This window comes from Pseudomyrmex gracilis, unplaced genomic scaffold, assembly GCF_002006095.1.
Source record: "Pseudomyrmex gracilis isolate BER0280 unplaced genomic scaffold, ASM200609v1 scaffold_44, whole genome shotgun sequence".
Lineage (NCBI taxonomy): Eukaryota > Metazoa > Arthropoda > Insecta > Hymenoptera > Formicidae > Pseudomyrmex > Pseudomyrmex gracilis.
The window spans coordinates 523,891-539,303 of record NW_018020628.1 but is presented as its reverse complement, the minus strand read 5'-3'; the positions used below and the strand labels follow the sequence as shown (position 1 = coordinate 539,303).

Sequence of the window (15,413 nt, the reverse complement as noted above, 5' to 3'; positions counted from 1 at the left end):
TTTTATGTAAGGAATTTACTTTTATTATTTATCAAAATTGTTTATTATTCAATGCTGCTTTAATAATATTGTCTATTCTGAATTATTGAATTAAAAAGGTTTGTGGTACAAAGTATTAATGTGAACGTGTAGCAATCACAATACAATTTTTCTAGATAAGATATACTACATGTAATATCTAAACAAGATTACTTCGTTATTGAATCTTGACTTTTTTTCAAACATGCAAGTCTACTTTTCTCTGATATCAATTCAATTGATTTAGTTTCTCAATAATGTGTTGTCATATGTGATATAATCGTCGTTGTTAGAAAGATTCTGTAGTTATACTCAATTGTAGTTTTGTTTATCTTAACATATATTTTATTTATTTTGATTTATGCTAAGTAAATACAACACAATATAAAAAGATACACATTACATATAGTGTAAATGTAAGACATATTTAAAAAAGAACGTTATAGTATCGTTATAAGTTTATACTTATATGACAGTACATATTAACAAAGAAAGATCAAGAAATAGATACAATAGTTAATTTTTCCAACAATTTATCAACAAACTCGAATTTGTATGATATTTGTATGATAATTGCATGATAATTTGTGTGATAAATGTCTTTGCAACTTTTCTTGTTCTTAGAAATAATTATTTATCTCTATTTGCATCTAAACTAACACAATGATATTGTTTAATTCTTTAATTTAAACTACAGTATTTACATATACACATGACACAAAGCGCTCATACGTCAGTTTTCTAAATATTTTCTAATTTAAGTCTGTCGTAACGAATTTAAGAAACAGTTGTCACTGTAGTACACTTTAAATGTGACTATTAGCCGCGCCGTTAGACACATATGTATGGCTTCTCGGTTGAATCTCCAACCAGAATCCTGTATTCGGTTGCATAGTAAAAGTCTTGTCCAACTTCAACGGATGACAGGTTTTTTTGCATGGTTTTAATTCGCAACGAGCCAACAGATGAAACAACATTACTTTGGTTTCCAATAATGCGAATCTGTTGCCTATACATACTCTTGGACCGAGTCCAAATGGGATGTATGCGATTGAATTTATATTTTTCTTGTCAAAAAATCGATCAGGATTAAAATTATCCGGTTCCTCCCAATATTGTGGATCTCGATGAAGACCATAAGTCGAAAACCAAATGCTTTTTCCTTTCTTCATAACGAAGGGTTTGGCGCCGGGAAACGCTGGTGGCAATTCGAATTCCTGCGTGCAAGTTCTATCTAAAAACACCGCCACAGGCCATAATCTAAGAGTCTCGTTGAGCACAGCGTCCAGATACTGCATTCCGTTTAAAGCTTCATACGTCACTGTCCCGTTTGTTGATTTGAGAACATTATTTATTTCGTCGCGCAATCTCGCTTGAACATCCGGATGAACGGCAATTTCGTGAGCGGCAAAGCACATTAAGGTAGAAACGGTGTCGAAACCGCCAAAGAAAAATCCAAACGCCTGAGAAGTCATATCTTCGACAGTCAATTCTTTTCCCTTCTTTCCTTTGGTCTCGATCATTATCTGCATCATGTCCGGTCGTACGATATCCTGCGTATCTCTTATGTGTATCGTATTTCTAACAATATCCATGAAAAACACGCGTACGTGCTCGCTGACAAATTTCATGCCCAGCAATTTGCTGATACGAGGCATACTTCTTACAAAATAGAATTTTATAGCGCGCGTTAAGTACATGGTTGTGGCTTCTTTTCCGTAAATATAAAACTCATTGTTCGGATTTCTCATGGAATCGACTTTGATGCCGAAAACACACGTCGCAATAACATCGGTCGTATATCTGGTGAAGCAATCCTTCGTTTGAATTATTCTCTTGTCCGGCGGTAAATTCGACAGGAAATCGGTAAAACTAACAGCGCAATCGGACATTAACGTGAACATACTCCTCATTTTGCTGGACGTAAAAGCGGGAGTGATCAGGCTTCTCACGTCTTTCCACTTCTCGCCGCGTAGCGAAAATAGATTCTTACCGAACATCGGGTCGTTTGCTTCGTCAATGAAAGCGCGATGATCGGTGAACGATTCAAACTGTTTGACACCGACGGTTTTAATGAGTTCCGGATCGCGAATCATCACTATTGGATTCATGCCGTCGAACAAACCGATGTACTTGGCGTCTCGGTTCAGATTGTAGGCTTTCTGTGAAAGTTCGGCCAATGACAACTGCCGAAAGAAAACTGGTCCCATGTTGCCCACGATAGGCAACGGCGGCATGTAAAGAACTCCATGCTTCTTGAAGTAATTTAAATCCTTGAAGAAATAGTAATACACAGCTATGGTGCCAGCTAGGATGGCCAACAATATCCAAACGTCCATGTCGACGACGAAACGCGTTGGCAGCTTTGACGCGATATCGATACAAACGGAAAGCGTGCGACTGAATGCTACTCTACCTACTGCTGCGAGTAATCACTTCCTTTTATATGCTCGACGTCATTTAGTTTACGTAAGACGGTAGAGAGTAGATATCGCAGCGACACTCATAAGTAGGAGAGAGAAGGAGAAGCGATCGTTAATGTCTGTATACACGTCGTGGTGAGTGAGATAACAGATTATGATATAACACACAGAATGTATCAAATTATCTGGTAATAAACATTTGCAACTTAAAATCCGTTCGTTATGTTTATGTTTGTGTTTTAACAAATGTAGAAAAAAAAGAATTGAATTTATACAAAATCACATACGTGTGTAAAATTTTTCGTAAATGAAAATGTTACACGCGCTAGCGTGTTTGTTTCGAGTTGCTTCTTCGTTAGATATGAAACTAAAGCATATTATCAAAGGCGGATTTAGGCATGGTCTTTATGGGCTACAGTCCGGAGCCCCGTCTAATTAAAGAGCAAAAATAAACGGCAAAACCAACCGTTTTGTTTTTTGCACCAAAAATAATTCCAAGTACTGGCATAGGTAAAGTAATGTTAGCCCAAGGCACCCAAAATTAACGGTTCGTCTCTGGATATTGTGACCAACATTTTCAACGACTTGTCTTATTGATTCGGACATCGAGTGGACGCCAACATTAAAAGAATATTTCTCGTTGCTTTTTCTTTTGTCTCTCTTTCTCTCTCTTTTTCTCTCTCTCTCACTCTCACTCTCTCTCTCTCTCTCTCTCTCCTTCTCTCTCTCTCTCTCTCTCTCTCTCTCTCTCTCTCTCCCTCTCTCTCTCTCTCTCTTTCTCGAGTGTATTTGCTTCGCTCACTTATGTCATTCCTTTTCTATCCAAGCCCGATCTATACGGATTGCTGCGGTAATACCGCAGGTTATTTGGCTTTCTCTCTTAAACACCGTGGAACGTCGCCTTGGATCCAGGATATTGCGAACGATGGGATCAGCGTACGGAAACAAAGCCGGGCACTTAGCGGCAAATTAGCGATGGCTGGGGGCGCCACTGTCGCTCTTCATTACACCGATACCCTCTACCTCCTACCTCCTCAACTCCTCCCAGGACATCCCCTAACTCGGTCTAACCCTCTTAACCTCGTCCAGACAATGCACGCGCGCTATCCGGCTCTTCGCGTATATCGGCGAACTGAAATTCCGACCATGTGTAAAAACTCTTTAAAATTTGTTATAGAGCTTTGATTTTTTCGTTTTGTTTTTTTACATCGTTGCTTTTTTTACATTAACTTTCAAATGAATTACTGTGCATTTCGAACATGTACATATAATTTTTACATTTTGATTTATCGCATCAATACAAATTAATTTTAAGAAACAGTGCCACATTCACATTTGAAATTTAATTTTCCAATCAAATGAGATAAACTTTTCAGATAATTTACGTTGCGTAATGGGTAGCTCACAAGTAAAAATTAAAAAAAAAAAAACAATCAAAGAGACAATGGAAGCAATTGTGTTAATTGTCAGCTGAGAACATACTGTTGTTTATGCGTTAAATAACTTATTTACAATTACGTAAAAGTTACAGACGTTTCGAAGTGTTGCGTAAGCAATTTACCGTGATGTAAAAAATGTAAAAAAAATCAACCAGTTTTTGCCAACAAAAAGAAAAAAAGTCAAAAACAAGCCGAGCATAATGTCTTAAGTATATGTAATTTGTTTCTTAAATATAGTGAATTATGTATTTGTTCGGCTCGTTTTTAACCTTGTTTCTTTTTATTAGCAAAATCTGGTTAATGTTTTACATACTTACGATAAGATATTTACTTAAAATTGCAGTTGTTTTACATAACAACTGTTTTTAAATTTATAATTTCTGCCAAAATAGTCGTAAAAGACACGTTTTGCGACATTCTGTATATACGCAAATGTTAATAAAATCAGTAACCAACTTGTATTAAACAGTCGCGCGAGAAGAACAAATTTGCACAAACACGTGACGTGAGAAACAACACGCTGTTCACTTCTACATGGATAGAAACATCGAGTTAAAAAAAAAAAAAAAAAAAACAGAATAATAATAATAATAATAATAACAGCGACAACGATGAAAAGCACTTTCTTCTCGAATATATTTTGTCGGTGATAACTTTTAAGGATTTCAACTTGCAAGAACGAAACCCCAGAGCGGCGCGAAGTACGGCGAGCTTGGTGGATACGTTCCTGCAAGGAAATGCGAGAACGTGCCGAATGAAAGTACGACGAGACGAGGGAAGCAGAAAGAGCGGGGAACGTGGGACTCGTGTAACAGAGTCCATTGTTGAAGCTTATTGAGAATCTGCCAATAGCCCGGGATTCAATTTGACTGGTGAACCGTGAACACACCATTTAATATACAGGCGCGCTCGAGACGCCGCCGCGCGCCGCCGGCTCGAGCTTCTGCAACGTAACAGGCAACGTAAAACACCCACGAAGCAAACATCCAGTTCTGTCTCGTTTCGAAGAAAACGAAGAAAAAAGTGCGAGAAAAAAAGAGAAATAAAAAAAAAAAAATCTAAAGTTTTTTAGATATTCGATATTAGCAGAGTTATCGCCGACTTCCTTTCGGCTGGCATGATACATATCTCGCCGCATCAGCGGATTCCTTACTACTCTTCCTCGTCTGCGATTCTCATCTTTTTTTCTGTCTTTCATTTCCTCATCTATTTCTCACTTTTGTTTTGCTTTTTCTTTCTTCTTTCTCTCTTTCTCTCTCTCTCTCTCTCTCTTGTCTTATAAAAATTTTTCATTTTCTTTTTTAAACTTTCAATTATTATTGCGATGTATAAGAAATACTAATTAAGAATGAGCTGTGTTAGTAATAAAAGATGAATAAAATATATATTATGTAAATGCAGTAACATAATAATTATGCTCATAGAAAAAAAAAAAAAAATTTACATACTTATATTCGATTTATCATAATGACCTTTTAATTCTAAAAAATATTCATTTGTTAATTATTAATGTAATATGAATTTATATATTTAATTTTAAAAAATATTAAAGCTCTTCTTTGAAAAATACACGTATTCGTAGAATGTCGAAATTTGTTTTGCAATGATAATATTTTTCTGTTTGTCGTCTTTTTACTGCGTCCTTGATCATGCTAATTACGTCTGGTGTTGATAGTCTTGTCCGAGCGATTGTCCAGTGTACGAAAACATTGGGAGAGAAAATTTACATCAGCTTGGCATAAGTATTCGATGCGTCACGGACTATCATAAAGAAGTGGAAGAAGGACCGAAAGAGGACAGTGAACGAAAGGCCGATGCTCTTAAGCGGTTCTTATGCTGTATTTCCCGGAGGAATATTTCGTTTTGGCTCAGACGAGGGGGGAGGGAGGGGTAATGACTGTGCGCCGTTGCAACAGAACGCTTCGGACGAAACAAAACGGTATCTCTCCGTCCCGCCTTCTCAGTACTCGCAGGACTTTTAATTTCCTAATGGGCTAATTATCGATGCGCGTCCGCGACGGAAGAGAGAGCTAGCTTGCTTGCGATCACGTCAACGCGAACTAACAGCTTACGACAAAATTACGCCGGCGTAAGCAGCAACGCCAGCGTGTAATATGCGTGTGTATGGAAAAAATATTGCTAATTTCTTGGCGGTGTTTTTTTTTTTTTTTTCACGGCGTGGAACTATTGGTTTTGAATCATTTCCGTGAATTTCAAGACTTGCCGACAATTTGTTTCTCGATTGTTTGATTGTTTGACGACGCGGAAGCCAATCAGCATGAATAATGCTGAACACACGAGAATATAAATTTGTCACGTTTGCTTGTTATGTACAACGACGCCGCGTTTATAAACTCTCGTTTACGAGTGTTGTTCACTCGTGAGCGCATCAAAATGCAATCTTGAAATGTCGCGCTCTCGTGTCCGGGACGCGTGAAATACGACGACGGAAAAGATCGTTGCAGAATGCGCAAAGTTTTCCCAATTGAAGGCAATGAATTCGAGGGGTAATCTTTTAAAGGCGGGGTCCCTTGGACTCTCTCTCTCTCTCTCTCTTTCTCTCTCTCTCTCTCTCGCAGGCGATCCAACGGAGAGTTAATGGGGTCGCGCGAGGACCGAGAGCAGACAAGGTTGCTTCGGGCAGAGCAGAGAGTTGGAAGACTGAGACTGGCTCTGCAGGAATCTGCATAACAAAACGCGCAATTAATAAAGTTCTGCGGTGTAGAGGGCACCGACAAAAGAGCGTTTCGTCCTTTCAAGCTCGCTCCTTGCAACCTTCCTCTTCCGCCTGTTCCGCTCTCGCTTCCTCACCATCTCTCTCTCTCTCTCTCTCTCTCTCTCTCTCTCTCTTTCTCTCTCTTTCTCTCTCTCTTTCTCGCCCTCCTCTCGCGAAGTACCCGCCACTCGGTGCTCCGCCACCGGTGCAAACCAAGTCAAAGCGACTGCGAACGGAGGAGGGTGTAGAGAGGTGGCGCCCATCGCAGGCTCGGGGCTAAATAAGTCAGGCTTTGTAAGGAATCCTCGGTGAAACTTCGCAATCTTCGCCGTGCGCGCGCCGCGAAACTGCGATCGACGGGGCTGTACTTTCTAGTCGCGTCGCCCGAGTTGCTATTAACTTCGTTTCGCGAGCAGTCAAATTGTCAGTGAAATTTCGGCAATGCTCATAGAAAACGAGCCGGACGTCGCTATACGACGTCACGCTAATGCTTCGCTGATATTAATGAATTTCTATTCTCAAACTTTAGCGCGAAATAATCTCGCGTAAGATCTTCACTCTGAAAATCGCACATCGCGTCGAAATGATCGACGGAATCGCGGTGCGGATTTAATTGAATTACGAATTTCCGCGGACTCTTGTTCGCTGTCGCGCCGCGACTCGATATCCGAAAGTTTTCCCGCGTAAAATGCAAAACCGCATTATTTATCAAACGGAGCGGTAGGTCGTATAGAGTCGACCGTGGTTTTAACGGCGGCTCACTCCGACTCTCTCTCTCTCTCTCTCTCTCTCTCTTTCTCCATGTCGCGCCCTCCAGGGTAAACAGTTTTCAGACCTCGGCATGAAGAGTCTAGCTGCTTAATATTTCAGACGACCCGCAGCTAACTTCATGCATACTTATGTCGCGGCTCCTCGCGTGAGATAACCCGCGCGCTCCCGCGATATTCTCTTCAACATATTCGGATAGACAGTGAGTCCATTATTTATTGTTCTTTGTTGTGTGTCTTACCGTCGCGCTAACGCACTCGCTCTGCGGCGCTTATAATGGCATATACACGGTTTACTTTAACGACTTTGCGGATAATATTTTCTTATAATGACAAAATGCTTCTTTTCTATTCCGTTTTAGCGAAATGTCAACTTTTTCTCGCCTTAAACAAGCGCGCAATAACGCGCCCAAAACCAACGATCCTTCTTTCTCGCTTGTGGCTGGCTACACTTTTTTCTTTTTTTTTTTTTTTTAGACGGATCAGGGATCAGGTTCGGTTGTGGAGTAGCGCTTCAAAATAATCTCGCTTCGACGAGAGGCTCCTTTTTCGTTCGGTCTCTCTTTTGCCACGGACCGTATATAAAAACGTCATCAGTCTCCGGTCGATGCAATCGCCGTCAGGTTAAACCGCGGTAATAAAAATAGCGGGCCTCGCCCTTACTCCTCCGCCACCGGGGATTCAGCCAACAATATCGCAAGATGTTTGATGACCCGATCGATCACGCAGGCTCCCCCTGTCCAGCTTCCGAACAGCACGACATCGCGTGCGCACACACGTGGTCCCTCGCCGCTCTCTCGGGCGAAGGGAGGTCTTCGCAAAACGAGAACTCGATCGCAAACCGAATACCGACACGATACGACAGTTGACAGCGTTTCTCTTCTTCTTCTTCTTCTCCGCGAGCGAATCCGCGTCCGATTACCACGTAAGTAAATGATTTATTAGACGATTTTGTTGTCTGGTTTTTTTCCTTTGTGTACAGAGATGTCGTACACGCACGTGTATGTACACGTGTGTCGTATATATATACATGTATTTAACATGTTAAAATTATCAGAAGCGTGTTCGTTACTCGGTACATATGTCGATGCATACGTTTACGAATTTTGTTGTCAGACAAATGTTTACCGACAATGTCGACTAATGCGAACACGTTATAAATGTATGTCGATAAATGTAGACATTGCACGTAACTTCACAATTAGGCAGATTGATCCTGCGTCCTCTCTTTGATCTGTCCGTCCCTTTGTCAAACGCAAATTTATTAACTAATCATACTTGATTATTCCCAATCCGTATGCGAGCGCGATTAATCCCGCCCGATGTTGCAGAAATGATACAGAGAGGGGAGGTGGGGAGGGGCCGGGGGGAATCGTAAAAATGATTCATTCAGATTGTATTGCGGAGCGATTGTATTAGGATTAATACCGAGAACGCTAATTATTCGAATAGATTACAATAGAATCGGCGAATAATGATCAATCGGCGAATAATAAACGCGCGTAAACGAAGAGCGTTGATGTCAGATATCATTGTGCAACGGAGGCTCGGCAACAAAATACCGACAGGATTATCGATCCCGATGCCAAAATTATCATTTATTTTTGAATTATCAGTTAGCTTTGACGTATTGTTTAACGTTTCGGCGCTTGACATTTGATGTAACGCGTCTGATGTACCTCTATGAATGCGGATGCATTATTTAAAGAACGATCTTATCTCCGCGGCAATAGGAAGGTAAGCAATTTTCAGTCGCGAAATTGAGCAATTTATCTGTATTTTGTTTACGTGTGTCTGTGCGTTTGTTTTTTGTCTGATGCCATTTGCATTGTTAATAGCGTCAAGAGCACACGTGGGATTTCACATATATATATATATATATGTACACACACGTACGCACACGTACACACGCACGGAGAAATGTACACACGCGGAAAATATTCTATGCAAAGTACGTTCTCTCGAGCAGAAAACATATTCTTGTTAGCATCTGTGTCACAGCTTCTTCGTCACACGATGATTGAGCTACAAATGTAGACAGGCAATTATGCAAGTCTTCGTTAAATATGTTTTGTATTCATTCGACGTAAATATTCGAGAAGTAACGCGTAGAGCGAATACAAGCGGACACGTGAGCAAAAAAAAATCTTATAAATGCGCATAACGTTTATTTTATAAATGTGTAAATATATGTATATGTAATTGCAAAATATACAAATTCTACTTAAATGAATAGCCAATATTTCCTACTCAACAACGTGTCACTTGTCGACTTCTCCACGCGTATGCATTAAAGCAAACCAATGACCAAGTACATTACGTCTATGACAAGAGATTCTGATTTTTCTCTCTGATACGGATATTGCAACGCGATTCACCTTATAAATATTTTATTTTTCTTTCCCTCTCTCTCTCTCTCTCTCTTTCTCCCTCTCCTCGCGCGCGTAATCATTTTTATCTTCCGGAGAAAGTATAAATATTCGATAAGAAGATGCTATTATGTGTTTGTACACAGCTCTCGGTATTCGTCTTATGAGAAATGACGGACATTTGGAAGCTCACACGGGCTTCGCCGCGGCGTAGGTGCGATTTCAACGCTTTCAGGCGAAGGTCGAGATAATACGAGATGACTAACTGTATTTTCCATCCGTGAAAAATGATCGCATTGTCAAAAATACCGTCCGACTTAGTCTCTCACCTGCGTCCCCTCTTCCTTATTCTGCTTTATGTTTGCCTATGTCACCTATGTTTCCTCATGAATTATTCCCGAAAAGAACAAGAAAAGCCCGACCGAGAATTGCCCGGAAAACAAAATTATTAATGTTCCTATCCCCGGTCACTCGTTCGTAATCAATATTATAACACGAGGTGCAGATAATTTATTTGAAAAAAGTTGCAAGTTATTTATTTGCGAAACGAGCATCAAATTTTGCGCGCGCGTAAAAAATTACTTAGAAAGATAACGTTTCGCACGCGTGTCAGAGAGTAGGGTCAATCTCTTACACAACAAAACTAAAAATACAAACAACAAATAAATCGAATATTGTATTTTATTAAAATTATCTCAATTCCGCGCGTGAGAACGGAAGCATTAGCGCATTTTCTTCTCGTGTGACATCCGAGTCTTGAAAAATGATATCATTGTCAAAAATGGCTCGACTCCGTCACCTGCTCTTTCCTCCATAATTCTTTTTTATACGTCAGTTGCACGCGCGTGTACCGCTTGTTTTCAAAACTTATTTCGAAAATGTTGCACTTTACCAAACAAGATGCTAAGAAGTTGGTAGTGAGAATAGGTTATATCATTTGTGTGCCAATGTGCAAGACACACTCTTGATAATAATAATAATAATAATTAATGATAAAATAACGCGAGAATAACAGCATGTCTGTTACATTAACAAGTCATTTTTAGCAAGTTGTGTGTTTTCAAGTCAAAAATAAAAATCTAATCTTTTTGTACGATAGTCAACAAGCGTGGAACAAAAAATGCCCTATTGTCTTTATTGTTATATTGTGGCTCTATGGCACGTATTCATAATTTAATCTCTGACAATTATATGAGCCGCACAACAAAACCGCATGAACTCCATTTGAGTAGTGTTAAAAGATTCGAGCGAATAATCACATCCGTCAAGTGAAAGTGCACGAGCACCACATATCACGTTCCTTTCATCGTGGTACGTTTGAGAGCCGTCTTTTGCCGGCGAGGCAACAGGTTGCACAAGAGGTTGCAAACTTTGCGAAGGTCAAACGTAGCCGTGCGTCTTCGTTCTATCGCTCTCGAAAGATAACGTATGCACACACTTCGATATCTCATGCGTGTATGCGCGCGCGCGAATCTCGAGTCGCACAAGTCTCTATATAAGCATAATCTTCTGTGTAAGATAACGATAATAACAATGTGAGATAGCAGAAATCATCTCATTCGGATCATCTCACTTTTTTGCCCGTAAATAAACTTAAATTAATTCTTGTCGTCACGGCAACTGATAAGTATTGAAAAATAAGCCACTCGTATATCTTTCGCAATAAAAGCGCGTAAAAGCAGTTCCGAGAACTCGCTTTCAAGATAAAAAAAAAAAAAAAAGTAAATCAATATCTCGTAAACAAAGTTAATTACAAAACATATACATATATACACCGATTGCATCAGTTATCTCTATATCGCGTTGACGCTAATTAACCGTTGTTCTTAATGCGGTGGAACAATCGCTTAAGTTTGTGTACATAACGTGGCGATGGAAAAGCTCTCGTCTCTCGCGTCGGTTTTATATATATGTATATATATATAACTCCGCGCGCTCGATGAAATGATGTACAGGCAAATATGTACAAATAAATCTTCATAAGATAATGGAAAAGTGCTTTACTGCCCAGCGAAGTAAACTCGCCGCTGCTGAAAACTGAACTAGCCCGAGCAAGCGCGGGTAATCAGAGCCAGAAACTTTGCTCAATTTAACTTTGTTAATAAGCTGCTTCGACGCATTTCTGTCGAGAATAAAATTTCCCAAGCCTCGGGATTGGCCGAACTTGTACTATCCTTTAAATGAAGTTATTAACATAATCAAACATCGCAGTCAAGCCGCGATGTTGGATGTTGCGCTTTGTGAATGTCTCGCTCTGTTACAACTACTCGTATAATCGTTTGATTTAACAAGCCGTGTACACAAAAGCGTGTCGATTGTATATTCTTAGCGGTAAAAAAAAAAAAAAATCATTGACTCAAACAATAACGCAAGTGTGAAAATTCATACAGACGTGAGTTCGAGAAAAATAATCGCTCTCTACAATTATTGTTAGTTGCACAAGACACGACGACAAAAACCGAACACTTACGAAACAAAGTTCACTCAATGTTAAAGAGAAAGTGGTGAAAGTACACATTCACAGAATCGCAATAATCTTTGTTGCGAGCGATGTGTATCGTACAGAGAGAGAGAGAGAGAGAGAGAGCAAAATACGAGAGCACTTGTGTCTCGTAAACCACCAATTTACGTCGTAATTAAAGACAAGAATGATGATTTTATCATTACTGAAGAATGAGGTTGCAGTTATACCGGAGGAAGATTAGATAGCTGGACAGCCTCATCAATGATACTCATCGACCTAATATACTAACGAGCGCGAAGTAAAATATGAGCTCCAGATCTGAGTATTTCCTCGTACAGCAAATTGATGACTTTGGTGTTTGCGCTCATTGCATTAATGGACGCACGTCGAATCATAACTTTGCCAACACGAGTCGTCGAATAACGAACATTGCAACTGGATCGAGAAAAACAAGATCTGAATATGCAAATTTTTTTTTTCACTATATGTAAGTAGACAGAGAGACATAAATATATTAAAATTTTTCTCTTGTTATTTCAAACGTATTATTATAATACATCCAGAAAATTATCAATTATTATTTAAATTTTTAACTTTTTTTGCATTTATGTGTTTTCGCGCAAAATGTAAGAGTAATATATATAATTACGTTATATATCAATGTGAACGGGAAGAAATTGTCGTATCATACGGTTTGATAATATTGCTTGTGTACCTTTTAGAAGACTAACGTCTTTATAGTGGCAGTTAAACTTCTAATCAATTTTGCTAAAAGCAAGTTGCTATATTACCGACGATACCGCGTGTTTGTTATGACCAACCCATATACGGTCATGAAATGTAGCGATTGGATTACCAATAGTCATGCTGAAGAGAGAAAGAGAGAGAGAAAGAGAGAGAGAGAGAAAGAGAGAAAGAGAGAGAGAGAATTGTGTACTTTTAATTATATATAAAATAAATGAAGACAAGACAATAAATGAAGTGTGTGTAAAGTCGTGTACGCGAACAAACAAGATCTAAATATACAAAAAAAATGTTATAAAAAATGTAGACAAGGTTATCGATTAGTTTTTTTTTTATAACAAATCTGCCGACGACGTATTAATACAACCTGATCCTTAATAAGAAGATAATTTAATAATAATGCGTGTTTTTATAGGATGTGATGTGCACGATGATCAGCAAGAACAGGCATGCAAAAAAATATCAATATATCGCACGTATCATAATAAACAGAGTAATTTATTATGTTTGAGATGACTCGTAAGTATTCCCCGAATAATTTACATCGAGATACGATAGAATAAATTACTTTGACAAAGACACGATAAAAAAATCAGATTGCTCTCGGTTTTCCATAAAGTGGATAATATAATAACGAAAGAGATTTAAATATTTCTTCGGTACGCACTGTGTGAAATTGCTGATATTAGATATTTAAGACTGACACACAATGAGAGAACGTAAAAATCGCTTTTTTTCTCCCGTATATTTGCAAACAATTTACAACGTTGCTTTTCGTTATTTTTTCTTTCTCTTTTTTTCTCTTCGTAAAAAAACAAAAAAACAAAAAAAAAAAAAAATATTCCCAAGATAAAGGTGCAAGATTTTGTCGTGAAGGCGGCGGCAGCAGAAGCCTTCCAACAAAAGAAGCTGCACCGGCTAATTTGCATAAATCGCCGCGACGACGGACGGTCGGCGCTTCGCACTTCGCTAACTACTCGCTTAGCTGGTATAGGCTGGCAGAAACACCGAGGAAGCCGAGGAACTTTATGGCGGTGATAAACCTGACCTCTCGCCGGCTTCGAGTTACAAATGACTACTGGTAGCTGAAAACTATTGCCCCACGGTTTTTCTTCGCGCAAAGTATCCGGCTTCACCTCATTTCTTCAGATTCTCTTCCGCGAATTTCATGACGCTCTTTGTTTAGTAAAATCTTTACACATTTACTTCGTCATCTCTTTCTTCCAGACATTTTGTTTTTTTTCACACATTTCAGCGTTATACACGTAACTCGCTGACCAACAATCAGCGTAAACGTATTAATTGTGGATAATCAAATAAGATGAAAAATGTAAAAAAATGTATGTTTTTTAACAAATAAGAGCATCGACATTTTTCGAATTTTTATTAAACTGCTCCTCGCGTATCTTTTTTCTCTCGATACTTTTATACGGCGCAAAAAAGTTTCCCGTAAATCTCACACACCCTGTATATAAAACCAGTTCGCGCACTCTCTGATTTTAACCTCGCGCGCTTTCTATCCTCCTTCATTCGGTCCCCTTCTACATTCGCTGACCCGCGCGCTAGTAGCTAGTCCCCGCCGCAGCTGGTTAGACGCGTGAAATAAGACCGCTCGTAAATCCTCGTAACTCCGTAACCACCCTTCGCCGACCACTTTTTCCGTCTTCCTCGCATTCTATCTTTCCCGTGCAACCGCGCGCGCTAGGATTATCTCTCTTATGATAATAATTGTTATTAAATAAACCGACATCGGGCGCGCGTGCGATTCGAATGGCGCGCAATATATATCTCAATTAAAACAAAAATGCGATCCCGCATCGGCGAACGTGTTTGCGAGTCAAAATTCAGATGTATCTTCGACCGTGTGAATATTGTTCGCGCGTTTTTTTTTGTTTTTTGTTTTTTTTTGTTTTTGTTTTATTTGTTGTCGCAGCACAAAGCTGCTGGTGCTCGATCCTCCCGCGATGAAGCCGAAACGCGCAGCAGGAATTGAGTTAAACGCGCCCCGAGCTTTTCTCCGCACCGCAAATACAGTCAATAACCAATTCGGCACAATCGACACGCGTAAAATCTATGCGACGCGAAACACCACCGCTCCGCTTTATCCGTTCCCATTGGCTGACGTATCGGACGACCGGTCGCGCATAATTAATAACATGTATCGCAAAAGGCACGCTTCGAGGCAGCGAGCGGCGATGGAAACACAAATACGCGTTTAATGAACACGAAATGGAATTCGATGTAACTATGAAGTAGCGGAGCCGTGTGGCGACGGACGATGGGCGTATTCTCGCTGGACACGGGCGTTTTGCGGGGACACGGGTCTCTCTCTCTCTCTCTCTCTCTCTCTCTTTCTCCCGTATATATCTCGGCGCGAGCAAGGCGACGCATATTAATCACGATATTAATATTCGAATTCAGCGTGAGCCTAAAAAGCGTCACGTACACTCGCTCCTGCGCGACGGGTCCTCAT

At 39.7% G+C, this 15,413-nt stretch overlaps 1 protein-coding gene across 1 annotated transcript; it reads right to left on the bottom strand.

Moving 5' to 3' along the window:
• Nucleotides 1-379: 379 nt before the first annotated feature.
• Nucleotides 380-2,423, bottom strand: LOC109853164 (cytochrome P450 9e2-like). The gene has a single exon (XM_020424994.1). It carries the CDS (start codon nt 2,355-2,357, stop codon nt 825-827), a length of 1,533 nt encoding a protein of 510 aa, XP_020280583.1. The 5' UTR covers nt 2,358-2,423; the 3' UTR covers nt 380-824.
• Nucleotides 2,424-15,413: the final 12,990 nt, after the last annotated feature.